Below are 18,155 nucleotides of genomic sequence, written 5' to 3'. Positions count from 1 at the left end.
GTCCTTAATTAGGGAAACTATAGCTCTTAGGTCTCAGATCAAGCAACGTAGCAAATAGAGCAAAAAGCTCCTGCTTTGTTCCTGGTCCTATCCTAGATTCAAGCCAAATTCCCTAGTCAAGTTTTGCTACCAATCTTGGGGATTTTACCATGGGCTCAACCTCATGTTTTATTCCTTGTCTCTTGGATTAATCAAGCTCATGTTTGTTCCATGACCCTGGGATTAATGTTCATGCTTTAACCTTTGCATTGGAGATTATCTCTGGCCTTTGAGACTCTTTCTAGCTTTACAAATTTGGATTTTTTTTTTTACTCTTTTACTGTGTGTGCTTTATCAATAAACTGTTTATTACTATGTTTGGCTTCCTGGTGAGTACTTGAGCAGGGTGAAGTCTAGCCGAGGTGCAACAGTTATATCGATAGTAAAAGGTAAAGGTAAAGATTTCCCTTGACATTAAGTCTAGTCGAGTCCAACTCTGGGGGGAGGGGGGGGGGGTGCAGAAGTGGCACCTATTGATTGACTCACATTTGTACCTTTTCAATCTTCTGCATCTTTTGGATCTTCTGCATCTTCCTCTAGGCTGGCAGAAACTGGGCCTGACAATGGGAGCTCACCCCACTCCCTGGATTTGAACCACCAACCTTTGGGTCAGCAAGTTCAGCAGCTTAGCGGTTTAACCCACTGCACCTCCACGGGGCCCACAATTGATAGTAAATCAATATGAAAAAATATTATTTTAAAAAGCTCAGCATAAACTATGATAATGGACATTTAAGTAGTGAAGCTAGTGCTTTACAAACTTTCCTAGTCCATTATAAACCCAGTGTCCTCTGAAAGCTCAGCTCCATGAAGCCTAGACCATGCATGGGCAAACTTTGTGCATTGCTGCTCCAGGTGTTTTGGACTTCAACTCCCACAATTCCTAACAGCCTGTTTTAGCCAGTATGGCCAACTGTCAGGAATTCTGGGAGTTGAAGTCCAAAACACCTGAAGGGTCAATTTTTGGTAAACACTGCTCTGGGGGTGTACTTACTGGCAGTGTCTGTGGGAAGCTTCTCTTCTTCTAGATAGTACTGTATCTTCTGTAGATCCTCAGCCGTAAACCTCCACTTGTTCTCAGCTGGAGGGGGCGGGGGCTGCCTGGGGGTGTTTCTTCGACGGGCGCTCCCCGACTGGGCAGCCACCAGGCAGGAGGCAGGGAAGGAGCCCGTCACCAGGCCTTCGGGGACCTTCTGGGCAATGACCCTGAGACCTGGGAGAAGAGGAAGGGGATAAGGCGAGAGAAAGACAAGATGCTGGCAAAGGAACACCTGGCAAGGTTCACACCACAAGTCTGGTGCCATCAACAGGAAGCCAATGTTGGAAGAATGCTTTAGATCAGAGGCGTGGGCAAACTTCAGCTTTCCGGGTGTTTTGGACTTCAACTCCCACAATTCCTAACAGCCTACCAAAACATCAAGGGGGCCACCAAAGTTTGCCCATGCCTGCTTTAGATTATTATACTAGACATGCTAAGTAGCAAGGACACTGCACAAGGGTAGGCAACACTAGCCTTCCAGGTTTTGCTGGACTGCAGCTTCCACTCTCCACCACTAGCGGGATTGGTAGAGGTTAAAGCAGTGGTTCTCAACCTGTGGGATCCCAGATGTTTTGGCCTTCAACTCCCAGAAATCCTACCAGCTGGTAAACTAACTGGGATTTCTGGGAGTTGTAGGCCAAAACACCTGGGGACCCACAGGTTGAGAACCACTGGGTTAGACACCTGGACATCCAGCATTTCCAACCTGATACAACGTCTTTTGCTAAAGATGCGTTGGGTTGGGATGAAGCTCCAAACAACATCTACATGGGCAACCCCGGGTTTACTTTTGTGCTGGAAGCTGGAGAAGTCCACAATCACCACCACTATCATTTTTATTGCCGCTACGAAATCATCATCATATTTCTTTACAAACTTTCCATTTTCCCCCAAACCTGTGGCTCAAGGAAGCTTGCACATGAAAACATAATTGAAAAATACATTGTTTTTATACTTATAATAAAAATAATATTAAAACTTTATTTATATTCCGCTCTATCTCCCCAAAGGGACTCAGGGCGGATTCCAAACATAAAAGGCAAACATTCAATGCCCGAATACAACAATACATCCATACTGACATAATTTATACAACCCAACACATAAATACGAATTGTAACGTAACAAACTAAAATTAAATAAAAAGCACAGCCTGTTATAGCAGACATAAGACAAAACATCAAGCATCAAATGGAAACAATAATTTCCCATTTCTTTGGGGCAAATCGATTAATCATTGCTCAAGATATCTATTGAGCTGGTGGGTGACCAGGTGGGGTGATTATAATTATCATCATAGTATACAAAACATTAACATTAGACACAATTTCAAACTTTTAAATTTGAATTCCTGTGTTCAGGGTACAATAGGATTGCCATTATTCACAAGGGGTAACAACTCTTTACTTAGAGAAGAACCTCAGGAAAAAATTGCATAAGGGATTGACATAACCGTAACATCAGCCTGGGCAAACTTTGGCTCTCTGGGTGTTTTGGACTTAACTCCCACAATTTCTAACAGCCTACTGGGAGTTGAAGTCCAAAACACTTGGGAGGGCCAAAGTTTACCCAGGCCTGATCTAAACTGTATTTATTTATTTATACTCTGCCTTTCTCCCTATGGGGTCTCAAGGCAGCTAACTATCCCACACTTGGCTTAAGCTGCATTAATTCTATATTGCTGGTGTATCCTTGGTCCTTTACAAGCACAAAAATGATGATGGCGCCCTTTTCCTTGTACAGTTCTGGCCCAACTTACCTGTCCGAACGCATCTCCTCTTTTGAACCTTCTAGGACTTTAAGATCATCCGGGGAGGCCCTGCTCTCAATTTCACCTGCATTACAAATACGTTTGGTGGGGACGAGACAGGGCCTTCTCAATGGTGGCCCCTTGGCTATGGAACGCCCTTCCTAGGGACATTAGATCAGCCCCCTCCCTCTGAACATTCCAGAAAAGAGTCAAGACCTGGCTGTTCGAGCAAGCGTTGGAAAATGCAGTGTAAAAGGCATAGGAATGTGGAATGACTGGACGAAGAGATTAATTAGGAGATGCAAATGGCGTATGTTTTTATTACTTTTGTTTGGTTTTATACTATGTATTAATGTTTAAAAATGTTTTATGATGTTTTTGTTTTGTTTTTTGTCATGTCAGGAGCGACTTGAGAAACTGCAAGTCGCTTCTGGTGTGAGAGAATTGGCCGTCTGCAAGGACGTTGCCCAGGGGACGCCCGGATGAATTGATGTTTTTATCATCCTTGTGGGAGGCTTCTCTCATGTCCCCGCATGAGGAGCTGGAGCTGATAGAGGGAGCTCATCTGCCTCTCCCCGGATTCGAACCTGCGACCTGTCGGTCTTCCGTCCTGCCGGCACAGGTTGCCTCAGTAAACCGCCCTGAGTTGCCTGAGGGCTGAGCAGGGTGGTATACAAATATAGCAAATAAATAAATAATATTTCCAGGTTATCGACGCCCACCAAACCCTCCTGTGGTTTGATCCTGTGGTTTAACCTACTGTGGTTTGATCAAAGCAAGAAGTTGGTTCTGAAAAGGGAAGCAGGAAATTTCCAAGACTATCCCAGCCTGTCTTACCTCCAGAGAGCATGAATAAGTTCTCAAAGCCCCTTTCGCACATGGTGGTGGCCGCCTGGCTGGCCACTCTCTCGTCGTCATCGTAGAGGATGATGATCTTTCCATGAGCATTTTTCTGGTTGGTGTAGATGTTAAAGCTAATACTGTTGTATTAATCACCCGAAGTGATTAGCCTATCGACTAAGCTTTCCCTAAATACATGTTATGGAACAGTAATGATTGCTTCTTTTGAAGTGGACACTAAAGAGCAAGGTTCCCTGAAATACATGTAGTTGATACATGGTAAGTTTTGCAAAGTGGAGAATTCTCAGAGAGAGTACCATTAGTGCGCATTCACAGCACAGACACGTAGGGAAAACATGAATGTCAACAAAGGTTTAGAGAATTGCATGAAGTATACTTTGTACTAGATGCCAGTACATTGGATGCTATAGTATCATAAGCATAGATATGATTTACATTATTGTGATTGCAGAACTGTATTACTTTTTGGTCTTAGTGGCCTTCTGCCCTTCTTTTGAAGTGGCTCAGCTGAACAAGCTAAACGTTCGACCTAAACCTCTCGGCTGGTGGAGAAAAGAACCTCATTCTCTTTGTGCCAAAGGATACATATTCCAAAACGTCATTCGTATAGGGATTCATGGTCCTGGAGAGTGTGGCAATGGGGTAGGAGTATGCTGCCAAAGCAATAAAACAAGTGTTAATTGACAAGTATTTATTTTGGGGTGCCACTTTGCACCACAGAAAGAAAGAAGACAAATTTAGCTGGTTGCCCTAAAGCAGGTATGGACAAACTTTGACCCTCCAGGTGTTTTGGACTTCAACTCTCACAATTCCTAACAGCCTACTGGCTGTTAGGAATTGTGAGAGTTGAAGTCCAAAACACCTGGAGGGTCGAAGTTTGCCCTAAACCTTTTCAGGTATGTGCCCATCCTTCTTCAAGAGCTGCAAAAGCGGATATAATGATATAATAGTAATAAAACTTTATTTATACCCCGCCACCATCTCCCCAAGGGACTCGGAGCGGCTTACATGAGGCAAGCCCAACAACACATCAATAAAACAAAAAAGCAATAAACAAAAACAATAAATACAATTAATATAAATCACATATAAACAATAAACAATATAACACACAAGGATTTAAAAATCTATGGCTGGGCCAAATGTAATAATTTAAAATTTAAAAAATAAATGCTGGGCATGAACAAGGTAGGATATATCTGGTATAGGGTTTTAAACGAAATGAGGGAGTGCAGTCCAACCTAATTCAATAGTAAAGTGCATTCCGAGGACATATTGCTGGGAATTTTTCCTTATTCCAGGGAGGCACACTGGAACAGCCACATTTTCAGGCTCCTCCTAAAGACTGCCAACGTTGGGGCATGCCTGATGTCCTTGGGGAGTGAGTTTTAGAGTCGGGGGGCCACCACTGGGAAGGCCCGCTCCCTTGTCCCCACCAATTGCACCTGCGAAGGAGGTGGGAGTGCAAGCAGGGCCTCTCCAGATGATCGAAGAGATCGTGTGGGTTCGTACACAGAGATGGGGCCTGCAGGTCTCAATTTGCTTATATGCTAATTTGCCTGTATGTAGCAAATTCTATAGGTGGAAATAAAGGTAAGAATATCTCCCATGTTATAAATCAACTTGCCATCAAAGCAACGGAATACATTGCCTAGATCTCACAAAGGAGGTAATGTCCATCAAAGCATAAATTCCAACACACCTTGATTCATGCATGGCATATTCCACAGGTCTAGTTAGACAGTGGACATGAGAATCATGTTGAAATATTTGAAAGAATGTGTCATTGAGATGGAGTGGGTGGGTGGACATCTGTTGGGGGAGCTTTGATTGTGTCTTTCTGCATGGCACCTTGTGGTCTTTTCCAGCACAACAATTTTACGATCCTATTTTGTCGCCCTCACCTCCCACTATGTGACACTGGTCATAGGCATCCCGCTCTCGCACGTCCAGCAGCAGGAAGGGGCAGTCGGGGTAAGGCCCATCTTTAGCGAACGTATCCGTCTTCTTTGGGGAATCTTTCCCCAGGTCCAGCTCACCTACACCGCTGATCACACTGCAAGGAGCAGAAAGAGTGTCACAAAAAAGAGCCCCAGGAACATTTGCTTCCATGCTGGGCTTCTTCGTCATGCAAATAAACAGCTTCGCTCTCACAGAGCCTCCTCTCACAACAAACTTATACTGGAGATCCACACAGTAGCTTTTTTACACACCGCAGCCTTTATACTAGAAGTTTACACATGAGGCTTTACACATGAGCCCTTCACTCTGGAGCTTCACACACAAGGCCTTCTCATACCGAGGCTTACTTCACACACAGGCTTCTCTCACAGGCTAAGGCCTACCTCACAGTGTGAGGCCTTCTCACACAATGAGACTTTTCTCTCACTGAGGCAAACTAACACAGTTTTTTAGTTGGGTTGTTGTAGGTTTTTTTCGGGCTATATGACCATGTTCTAGAGGCATTCTCTCCTGACGTTTCGCCTGCATCCATGGCAAGCATCCTCAGAGGTAGTGAGGTCTGTTGGAACTAGGAAAAAGGGTTTATATATCTGTGGAATGACCAGGGTGAGATAAAGGACTCTTGTCTGCTGGAACTAGGTGTGAAAGTTTTTTAATTGCTTATTATTATTATTATTATTATTATTATTATTATTATTATTATTATTATTCTTAAAAGATAAAGGTTTCCCCGACATTAACTGTAGTTGAGTCCAACTATGGGGGTGGTGCTCATCTCTATATTTAAGCCAAGGAGCCGGCATTGTTCGTAGACACCTCCAAAGGCTTGTGGCCAGCATGACTGCATGAAGCATCGTTACCTTCCCACAGAAGTGATACCTATTGATCTACTCACATTTGAATGTTTTCAAACTGCTAGGTTGACAGAAGCTGGGGCTAAAAGCAGGAGCTCACTCTGCTCTACAGATTCGAACCTCCAACCTTTCGTTCAGCAAGTTCAGCAGCTCAGCGGTTTAACATACTGTGCCACCAAGGGTCCCTATTATTATTATTATTATTATTATTATTATTATTATTATTATTATCAGAAACGCAACAAGATGAGTCCACAGCAAACAAGATCACTCTGCTGGCTGTTGTATTGGATCACACGTCGGGCACTTAATAAGTGTCTATGACTGTGTGATATATAGGCGAATAATGTGTGCAGATCCCGGTAGAGTGGCCTTTTGGAGCTGGCAGATAGTAATCTTGACAGCACCGGTTGTGTTTAAGTGCAGGCCAAGATCTTTAGGCACTGCACCCAGTGTAGTGATCACCACTGGGACCATCTTTACTGGTTTGTGTCACAGTCTTTGCAGTTCGATCTTTAAATCCTCATATCATGTAAGCTTTTGTTGTTGTTGTTGTTATTGCTGTTGTTGTTATTATTATTATTATTATTATTTACCAGCCTCTCCTCATAGCTTGAGGTGGGGCACAACACAGTTAAAACACATCACCATAAGAAAATTTAGTAAAATACATATCTTAAAACATGCAGAATACGTATATTAAAATAAACAGAAGATTAAAATTCAGTAGACTTTGAAATTCATAGTTAAACATTGACTTTACTACTTTTTGTCTCCTGTGTAATTTTAGGTCCAGGAGAGGACTTTTCCCAAGCTTTCATGAACGATAAGAATGAGGAAACACTCTCCCATACCCTCTCAGAACAAAATAAATCACTTTGTGGGATATGATGAAGTGTGAACCTTCAAAATTCTCTGAACCACCAATCCATAACTCTTGCCCCTTTTTGAAGGAAAACATGCTTGAAAGATTTAAGGTAATCCCATCTTTTGAGATCCCATGCATCACCTTTAGTGTCTAAAGTATCAGTTTTATTGGATTTTCCTGTCTCAAACTGCATCCCTGCGTGCTTTTGTAACCCCATCTGTGCAGGTGAGCACAGAGACCAATAACAGCAAGTGGAAGGAATGAAGGCAAACGCTATGTGATACCTCTGTAAGGTGGAGCGATAGGATTCCCCCGCACCGGTGTTGTTGATGAAGAGGATGGGACTGGCTGGTTTCTCACCAGGGCTGCTTTTGCCGTTGGTCTCTGCTTCTTCAGCATCCACATTATTTTCGGCGGGAGTGGCATCACCTTCTGAATGGGCAAACAACAGGGGCGTGAATAATTCAGAATTATATTATCTAGAGCCCCTGGGAGTCTACAGATGATGTGTTTTCTAGAGATAGCAGACATATTCAGCTCTTCTAGTACCATACAATGTGTTTGTTTTCCAACCCTGTGCTTGGAAAGGATTTCAGGATTTTTCTGCAGGATTTCCATTGTCACTTCCACACATTCAAAGCCCACAGACGGTAAAATTTTGCTATGTGAGCATCTGCTGGAAAATGCTGTGATATCATTGATTATGTCAGTAGTGTATAGAAATATTTAAACCAGTAGTTCTCAGCCTGGGGGTCGGGACCCCTGGAGGGGTCATGAGGGGGTGTTAGAGGAGGAACCAAAGACCATCAGAAAACACAGTATTTTTTGTTGGTCATGGGGGTTCTGTGTGGGAAGTTTGGCCCAATTCTATCATTGGTGGGGTTCCAAATGCTCTTTGATTGTAGGTGAACTATAAATCCCAGCAACTACAACTCTCAAATGTCAAGTCTATTTTCCCCAAACTCCAACAGTGTTCACTTTTGAACATATTGAGTATTTATGCCAAGTTTGGTCCAGATCTATAATTGTGCTCTCGGGATGTAAGTGAACTACAACTCCCAAACCCAAGGTCAATGCCCACCAACCCTTCCAGTATTTTCTGTTGGACATAGGAGTTCTGTGTGCCAAGTTTGGTTCAGTTCCAGCACTGGTGGAGTTAAGAATGGTCTTTGATTGTAGGTGAACTATAAATCCCAGCAACTACAACTTTCAAATGTCAAGCCTATTTTCCCCAAACTCCAACAGTGTTCACTTTTGGGCATATTAAGTATTTGTGCCAAGTTTGGTCCAGATCTATAATTGTGCTCTCTGGATGTAAGTGAACTACAACTCCCAAACCCAAAGTCAATGCCCACCAACCCTTCCAGTATTTTCTGTTTTATTTATTATTTATTTATTTACTTCACTTGTATACCACTCTTCTCAGCCCTCAGGCGACTCAGAGCGGTTAACAACCAATTCAAAAGTACAAAACAGATCATTAATCAATTAAAACAGCAATATCAATTAATTAACATCAAAACATCAATACAACAATAAACAAAATAAAATATTGTTTGAACATGTGAGTTCTGTGTGTCAAGTTTGGTTCCATTCCAGCACTGCTGGAGTTAAGAATGCTCTTTGATTGTAGGTGAACTATAAATCCCAGCAACTACAACTCCCACATGACAAAATCAATTCCCCACAACCCCACCAGTATTCAAATTTGGGCATATTGGTGTTTGTGCCAAATTTGGTCTGGTAAATGAAAATACATCCTGCATGTCAGATATTTACATTATGATCATAACGGTAGCAAAATTACAGTTAGGAATTAGCAACAAAAAAAATTTTATGGTTGGGAGTCTCCACAACATGAGGAACTGTATTAAGGGGTCGCAGTATTAGGAAGGCTGAGAACCACTGATTTAAACAAACACATTGAAAAACAATAAAGAGTAGATCAGCCAATATCCTTTCCTTCCTAACAATGTTAAAACAGCCTTGCCTTACGTGGCATTCTATAGATGTGCTAGACTATAGCGCCCATCATCCCATGCACCGTGGAAACAGAGGAATTGCAGTTCAGCATATCAAGAGTGAACATTAGACTACATTAAAAGTGAGTCCAGAATGTTACCGTCTAGCTTTTGGGGTTCCTCAGGTGGCACTTCCGAGTTTTCATCTGAGAGAGAAGCAACCTGGATCACCTGCAGGATGAAAGGCATGAGCATTAAACACTCGGGCCCCTTCCATATTGCCATATAATCCAGTTCAAAGCAGACAATCTGGATTTTGTTTGGCAGTATAATAATAATAATAATAATAATAATAATAATAATAATAAATGTTTAAAAGTTTTATACTAATTTATGCAATGCTTTTGATATGAAATAAATAAATAAATAAATAGTCGTCGTCATCAGGTTGTTGTAGGTTTTTTGGGCTGTATGGCCATGTTCTAGAAGCATTCTCTCCTGACGTTTCGCCTGCATCTGTGGCAAGCATCCTCAGAGGGAGATGGAGGTGGGGTATAAAAATAAAGTTATTATTATTATTATTATTTGAAACACAACAAGATGAGTCCACAGCAGACACTCTGCTGGCTGTTGTATTGGATCACACGTCGGACACTTCCCAAGTGTCTAGGACTGTGTGATGTATCGGTGAATAACGTGTGCAGATCCCAGTAAGGTGGCCTTCTGCAGCTGGCAGATGGTAATTTTGTCAGCACTGATTGTGTTTAAATGCAGGCCAAGGTCTTGAGGCACTGCACCCAGTATGCCAATCACCACTGGGACCACCTTGACTGGCTTGTGCCAGAGTCTTTGCAGTTCGATTTTTAAATCCTCATATCGTGTCAGCTTTTCCAGTTGTTTCTCTGCAATCCTGCTGTCATAATAATAATTATTATTTCAGTGGTCCATTCTGGATGTAACTAAGTCATGGACCTCTGTGGCTCAGTCAGGCTTCTCAAGGTATGGTTGCAACTGGCACACAAATTTTAATTGTGTGAAGGCTCTCCTGGCCACCGCCAACACCTGAGCTTCAAGTCTGCAGACCTATGTCCTCAGGGGGACTGTAACCCTGTTGAGCACAGGTTGCCACCCTAGACCCCGATTGGCCTTGCGACTGACCAGGAGGACCTCCGTCTTGTGTGGATTAAGTCTCAGCGTGTTGGCCTTAATCCAGTCCATCGCAGCTGCCAGACACTGATCCAGGATCTGGGGAGCTTCTTTGGATTGGGGTGGAAAAGAGTAGTAGAGTTGTGTGTCACCTGCATAGAGATGGCACCCAACTCCAAAACTAGAAGGGGTTTCAGTTGGCTTGGATTCAGAAAGGGGGGCTTACATGTGAACTTGAAGAAGTTTTATTTGGCATAAGCTTCTATGGATAACTAGTAATCTTAGGCACAGAACACGAAGTCACTCCATCACATGAAAGTTCATAGCAACCAAAAATTGGTAGACTTTAAAGTCCTAGGAAGGGCTCCTAGAGAAAGAGGTTTTGCTGAAAAAGCAAAACCCAACTCCAGTCATTCCTCCACATTTGTGAGTTTCATCTTTGCAGAAGTCCTAAGGATTCCTAATGATAATGAATAGTTTTTATTTGCGTGTTCCACTTTGGTGAGGGTCATGTGCTCCCAATGCCAGTGAATGTGTACTTCTGTCCTGAAAATTCAAAGAAGCACTGGGCACTTCAGCAAAACATACAACGCAGAAAAAACACTGAGAAGGCAAGCCAGCCTGTTGGTTTTTCATAAAGGAAAACATGAGGTTATGTCTCTAAATAACTTCATGGAATATCTGTACAGAAGATATCATAAAAAACAGATATTTCAGAGAACCAGTCCAAGGAAAAGCATTACCTACCAGCTGGGCAAAAGTGGTAACTTTCAATCTTTTGAAGAGTTCGTCTTTCTTGTACCTGTAGTCTGAAACCAAGAGACATCACCTATGAGATAACGGTTACATTCTTTCCACGAGATTCAATTCATAGAAACACAAGAATGCTCATGGGATATCCTGAGAGTTTAATCTCGATTCACTAATCCACCTGGTGACTTGGCCAACTCTGAGATTGTTCCTGGAAGGGCCCAGACTTGAGGCGCTCAGTCACTGGATTACAGAGGAATTAATGTTGCTGCCAATCAGCTAAAGTTCATTAGCTTGTCTTCATTCAGCTCCAGCAGATAGAGCAGAGTTATAAGAGCCTCCTTTAATCAGTTTATTTGCCAGAGTCTTCAATATGGTCCTTGACCAACCAAGAGTGTGCACAAGCTTTCAGTCCATAGGAGCCATTTGTGACTAGGTAACTGCATGTAGCCAGATATGTTCAGACTCCATCTGTGTGTTACCCATCAACTACAAGGATCTTGATCAATTGAATGTGCACCCCGCATTCAACTTGCAGAACATAATTTTAAGCCAGACTGCATTTAAGCAGAGAAATAAGTACATGTCCAGCACGTTTCCAACTAAACTCTACTACATAAAGAAATGACCTTCCACCCATCAGGTCTTTTCTTTCCCCATCAACACATGCAATTCAGATGAACTTGAGCTATCGTGGGAAAGTTATCACAATACAGCAAAATGTATGTGAAGCACACAATGCCTGGAAACGTGAACTAGGGAAAAAAACCCTAAATATCCCTGTTGAGTTTCATTTTATATCCATACAATAGTCTACAACACAGAACATCTTTTCTTAAAGCTATCATTTATTTAAACCAGACAACTCATTGGAATCAAAACAAGGAATTATTCATTTGAAATAAAATAAAGCACAATATATACAAATATAAATATGTTTTGCAAACAAATACTAATAGGTTTTGCTCTGTCTTCCACCTGAAGGACTCTACCTCATTCTGAAGCTATATGAGATGCTCTAGAACAGATGTGGGTCAAGTATGGTCCTGGGGGGCCGTATGCAGACCCCCCCAGACTCCTTTTGTGGCCCTCAACTCATCTGAATTCTCTGAGTGACTCTTTTGCTGGACAATAAGACTGATTTCTCTCCACTAGAATCTCCCAGGAGTTGCAATCTTCTATATAAATAAAAATGTAATGTTCGTTTGTGGGGTTAACATAACTCAAAAACCACTGGGTGAATTGAAATGAAAGTTGGGCACTACACCTCTAACAGACCAATGAGTGACCATCACTCATAAAACCCTCCCAAAAAAAAAAAAGCGGAAAGGACTTAAAATCCCAAAAAAGTTAAATGACAATAGAACGCATGCACAAAAATGACAGCTCCCAGCATCCCCTAGACCAGACCCTTTAGGGGAGGAAGATGTTCCAAATGCATTGCTTCCAAGCTGCAAGCTTGCTTCTCCTTGAATTTCTTTGAGAGCATCCCAATCCTTATATATTTCTTATTTCCTATTCCTGGACTGCAACTCCCAGCAATCCTCCAGATAGATAAGATAGATAGATTAGATAGAGATAGATAGTAGGTAGATAGATCAATCAGGAGGGCTGCTGGGAGTTACAGTCCAAGAATAGATAGAGAAGGAAGAAAGGAGAGAAAGAAAAAGGGAAGGGAAGGAAGGAAAGAAAAATGGGAGGAAGCAAGGAAGGAAAGAAGGAAAGAAGGAAAGAAAAAAGGAGAGGAAGGAAGGAAGGAAAGAGGGAGGGAGGGAAGGAAGGAAAGACAGAAAGGAAAGAAAGAGGGAGAGAAGGTTGGCCACAGCAACGCATGGCGGGTACAGTTAGTGTATCTTTAAAATTAGATTACAGGATCCCTTGCAATGTTTAACATAACCCACCTCCCCAATTTTTTAAAAAACAGGATGGATTTCTTGTATTTCTGCTCATCCTATCCAGCCCCAAGGGTTTCTGGCCCAGACTGCCATCAGTTGCCATTCCTCTATCAAAACATGGCAAACAAAGTAAAAGAATAGTCCACTTAGTCCTTGTCCATTGCCATAACGTACCTGGAGAGAATGCGGAAGGCCCATTGGAGGTTTCAGACATCTCGAAGCAGTATCTCAGAGAGAGCCCTAGTGTCTACAACTCCTCAACAAGCAGCCAACATGAGGCTTGCAGAAAGGAAGAAACCTCTAGGGTTGGTTCCTCATCTGCTCCTGCTGGGTCAGGTGCAAATGAGGACTGTCTTTTCTGGCCCTTCCGTTTTGGTTTTCTAGGCTCATAACCTGCTTCGCTCACGTTACAGAAGAGACAGAAGCAACACTGTCCTGGGCATTTAAGCCTCTGTCCAACTGGTGTCATCTATCCATGAGAAATCAAGACTGTTTGCAAATTACCTAAACCACACAAGGTGTCATTCACCACAAGCCCAATGAGAGGGCTTCTGCAACTGAGTTTCTTGGATTTAGACAGAAGGAGGGTTTCATACAAAAGAGACACTAATTTTGCACAGCACAGAGCTGAGACCAAAAGGGACAGGAACACAACAAGGTTTGTTGTCATAACGAGACCACAGCTAAGATTTCAGCATTCAAAGGCGATCTGTTAACAAAAGGATGTTGTGGAACAGTTCACAATATCTTTTTATTTCTAGTTCACCAAAGAAATGACCAATTTTTAAAGGGAAAACGAGGAGGAAAGAGAACCAACCACTTCCTTTTTAGAAGCTGTATCTGAAAGTCTTTTGTAGTTAGGTATGAAACCTGAAGAATACATGATTTAGAAGAAGAGTCTTATCAGATCTAGGTTTCATCAAGATTGTACTTGTTCTAGGAAGTGTCTAGTCCTTGTTATTGTTGCATAGGGTATTGGGGAAATTAACATGAAACCTGATAATTACATAAGGACAACTGATATAAGATCAAGGTGTTTTTCAATAGTTTATAGAAGCTCAGAAGGAGGGTAGAAAGAGGAGAGAACAGTGGTTTCATTTCTGCTGGATGCCTCAGGACATCTTGTGCAAAAACAATGTATTTACTGTCACCAATTGAGCATCTTTATCTAGGAATCCAAAATGGGAAAGACTTAAAATCCAAAACTCTTTCCATGGATGCCTGAGAAAGTGACAACTTTGCTATCTGATGCTTCAATATGCACAAACTTTGTTTTGTGCATAACATTGTTTTTTTAATTGTGTATAAAATCACCTTCAGTCTGTGTCTGTAAGGTATGAATGACACATAAATGAATTCCATATTCAGACTTGGACCCTGTCTCCAAGATGTCTCATTATGTAAAGGTTTCCTCTTGACATTAAGTCCGGTCATGTCCGACTCTGGGGGTTGGTGCTCATCTCCATTTCTAGGTCGAAGAGCCAGCGTTGTCCGTAGACACCTCTGAGGCCATGTGTCCAGCAGTTATCTTCCCACTGGAGCGGTAACTACTGCTCTACTTACATCTGCATGTCCCCCCCCCCCCCATTTTTAAATCATTCTTCTAAAACAATTATGCATAACCATAAGTACCAGGCATTTTGTACTTTTTCATTCCCTTCTTCCTCCCCACTCCCACCCCTCCCTCTTCCCTGTTGACAATGTAATCCTTTCCCTCCCATTACATGAGCCTTTTTATGATTCTATCCAATTTTTTCTTCCAGCTTTCATCATCTGGTTTAACGACCTGTAACCATCTTTTAAATGGAGTCCAAATTTCTTTAATTTTCTTCTGTTTGTCTGACCATGTTTTTTTGCTTCTTATGATGTCCTTAATATCCAGTTGTATTTGGTCCCACACATATTCATACCATTTTCAAGTGTCCATTTCTTTTTTTCTTTCCAACCCCAAGCTATTACTGCATGTGCTGCTCTAAACATCATCATCATCAAGTCTTGATCTTGGTCCTTAACTCTTCTATCACCATATATTCCTATTTATTATTTATTATTTAGAGCTTTTATAACCTGATCTTCTCAACCTTCGAAGAGGGACTCAGGCCGGCTAACAACAGGAAATTCATATACAAATAAGTTAAAACATAATAACATCATAGTACGTTAATACTATTAACAAAATTTGCATATTTATATCAAATTTTATTTTTTACAAACATCTGCATGTTTCTGAACTGCTAGGTTAGCAGAAGCTGGGGCTAACAGTGGAAGCTCACCCTGCTCCCTGGATTCGAATCGCCAACCTTTCAGTTAGTAAGTTCAGCAGCTCAGCAGTTTAACCTGCGCCACCAAGGACACCTGTCTCATTATGTACCTATATGCAAACGCACATATGCCAGAATCTGAAAAAAATGCCCAAAACTTCTGGTCTCAAGCATTTTGTATATGGGAGACTCAATCTGCATTACAAATATTACATGTAATGTATATGTAATGCAGTATAAATAATATATTTATATTCCGTTCATCTCCCTTTTCAGTGGGGTGCCATCTCCTATCAGACAAGAGGCCCTCGAATTTCTATATCCACAAACCATCACCTTCCTGCTCCCAATGATCAGAATAGATATGCAAGTTACTGTTGTAATATTACTCACTTTTCTTGATCTCTTCAAGTTTTTCAGTGTATTTGGTCATACTGCTACCTACGAAAGAAAACACACGTAGGAGGAATGCATCCCTCTCTATAGAAGAGGGACAATTGGTTCATTTTTCATCAATAACTTCAAAGAACAGAGGGTGAAATCCGAACACTTGCCAAGATGTCACGTGTAGCAGTTAATTCAAAGTTAATTCTGTGATCATAATTGTTACTGAAGATTAGAAGGGCAAAAACCTTAGTCCGAAATACCACCCAGATTGGGTCTTCTTGGGTCCACATCACGGGAGCACGAAAGGAAGGAGGCAGTCCCAAAAAGATCAAAAAACAAGGTTTATTTTAGTTTCTTCATGAAGAAGACGGACAGCCTGACAGCATACACAGATGCTACCCCTTCAAGTGACTGCTGCGTCCGTTTGGCTTTCTGACCACCAATATATAACCTCAAGTAAACAAGAACATTTTTTTGTCATGGAAAGTACTCTTTCCAGCCCCTCTCCCTTGACCTGTTGATGGAAAGTAACTTCTTGTACCTGCAGACTCTGCACTTAACCACAACCTTTGAACTTAACCACAATACAACTTCCAACCTCTACATGTCACATCTTGTTTCTTAAAAACATTTTCTTCCGTGTTGCTCTTTTTCTACAGAGGAAGGGTATATTTCTCTTTTGCTGTTAATTTCATTCAAAGTCCCTTGCTTAGCATTTGCAAATTTCACCCAAAGACCCTTTCAATGTTACTCCAAAAGCACCTTTTATTAAGTAGGTACATCTGGGCAGATGATGGCTAGCAGGTGATTAGCTCAAAGCCATTCCATGAATTTAAAGGCTGAGCTTCTGAGGGTGCATCTACACTGCAAAATTAGTGCACTTTACACCACTGCCATGGCTCAATGCTATGGGATCACGAGAGTTTGGTGAGGCACCAGAACTTTATTGGCAGAGAAGATTAAAGACCTCTAAAACTACAACTCTTGCGATTCCATAGCATTGAATCACGGCAGTTACATTTGTCTCAAACTGCATTAATTCTACAATGCAAATGTACCCTTAGCTGCTTTTCCACACCAACATAGTTGTCTTTGGGTATGTCATTCCTTTTTTAAAATGAAAAATAATAGCATTCAGAGAGTGACACTGTTACTCGTAAAAACCCACAAAATAAGATCCAAACATAGCAAAAAATGTATTGTCGAAGGCTCTAGAACATGGCCATATAGCCTGATAAAACCTACAACAACCCATAGCAGGAAAAGTCTGGAAAATATTTAAAACAATGGGTACAAGGACTGTTTTGCATGTTGGTTGCTGGGCACACATCTTTCTTAGAAGGTCTCCGTTAACAGAACTGGGAAAGGGCATTCTTTGTCTGAATCTTTGGAAACCTTCATCCAGCCAGGACAGAAAAGACGAGGCCAGGAGTGCGGCTGGTTTGACTCAATAAGACCTAGTTTAATTTGATAAAGATCTGAGAAAAATCAATTTCAGGACTACAGAACTGCCTAGTCAGCCATTTGGGTGGAGGATCTGGGGAGCTGTCATCACCAGGCTCTGTATTTTGTTGACATAGTTAAGTGTACCAACTGTAGAGGAAGAAAAGGGGGCAAGCAAAGTAACCAAGGGAATGTGAAAACAGCAAACACAAGAACTCTATGAATAATTTCCAAGTTCTTACTTTCTGCAAAGCTAAAAATTGGGGGACTGGCTTTTTTAATTTGTGTGAATAGAAATCTTATTTAACAGGAAATTCTTCATTTTGCTTCCTATACATAGTTACCGTATATACTCGAGTATAAGCCTAGTTTTTCAGCCCCCTTTTTAGGCTGAAAAAGCTCCCCTCAGCTTATCCTCGAGTCAAGGTTATTTATTATTTTACACAGTTATTAGTATTATTTTTATTAAATTTATTATTTTATTCTATTTATTATTATTATGTTTACATTATTTTACTCTATTATTATTACCTTTATTATTTTACTTTATCATTATTATTGGTATTACATTTACATTATTTTACTCTATTATTATTATTATTATTATTATTATTACATTTATTATTTTACTCTATTTATTATTACATTTATTATTTTACTCTATTATTGTTATTATTATTATATTTCCACTATTTTACTCTTTTATTATTATTTATATTATTACATTTCCATTATTTTACTTAATTTTCCATAATTATTGGAAGGATACGTCAGCACATTTACATTGAAGGTTAGAATAATCATTTAATGAGAGTTGGGCAGTCTTATCTTAAATTACAGTTTTATGTAAATATTCAAAAACATTTAACCTACTGATGCCTCAATTAATGTAATTTTTTGGTATCTATTTTTATTTTGAAATTTACTAGTAGCTGCATT

General features: G+C 41.0%; 1 protein-coding gene across 1 annotated transcript in view; it reads right to left on the bottom strand.

The window, feature by feature from the left end:
* CEP41 (centrosomal protein 41) overlaps positions 1-18,155 on the bottom strand; it is a 33,393-nt gene that overhangs the window by 2,877 nt on the left and 12,361 nt on the right. Inside the window, exons 3-10 of the mRNA XM_067469361.1 lie at positions 15,780-15,827; positions 11,228-11,289; positions 9,496-9,565; positions 7,658-7,805; positions 5,594-5,745; positions 4,275-4,342; positions 3,666-3,780; positions 1,034-1,252 (exon numbers count right to left, since the gene is read on the bottom strand). Of these exons, the coding sequence (XP_067325462.1) occupies positions 1,034-1,252; positions 3,666-3,780; positions 4,275-4,342; positions 5,594-5,745; positions 7,658-7,805; positions 9,496-9,565; positions 11,228-11,289; positions 15,780-15,827 (882 nt within the window). The remainder of the gene's footprint in view (positions 1-1,033; positions 1,253-3,665; positions 3,781-4,274; positions 4,343-5,593; positions 5,746-7,657; positions 7,806-9,495; positions 9,566-11,227; positions 11,290-15,779; positions 15,828-18,155) is intronic.

The sequence above is a fragment of the Anolis sagrei genome, chromosome 5, assembly GCF_037176765.1.
Source record: "Anolis sagrei isolate rAnoSag1 chromosome 5, rAnoSag1.mat, whole genome shotgun sequence".
NCBI classification, from domain to species: domain Eukaryota; kingdom Metazoa; phylum Chordata; class Lepidosauria; order Squamata; family Dactyloidae; genus Anolis; species Anolis sagrei.
The sequence above is the reverse complement of the archived record's forward strand: the minus strand, read 5'-3'. Positions and strand labels throughout refer to the sequence as shown.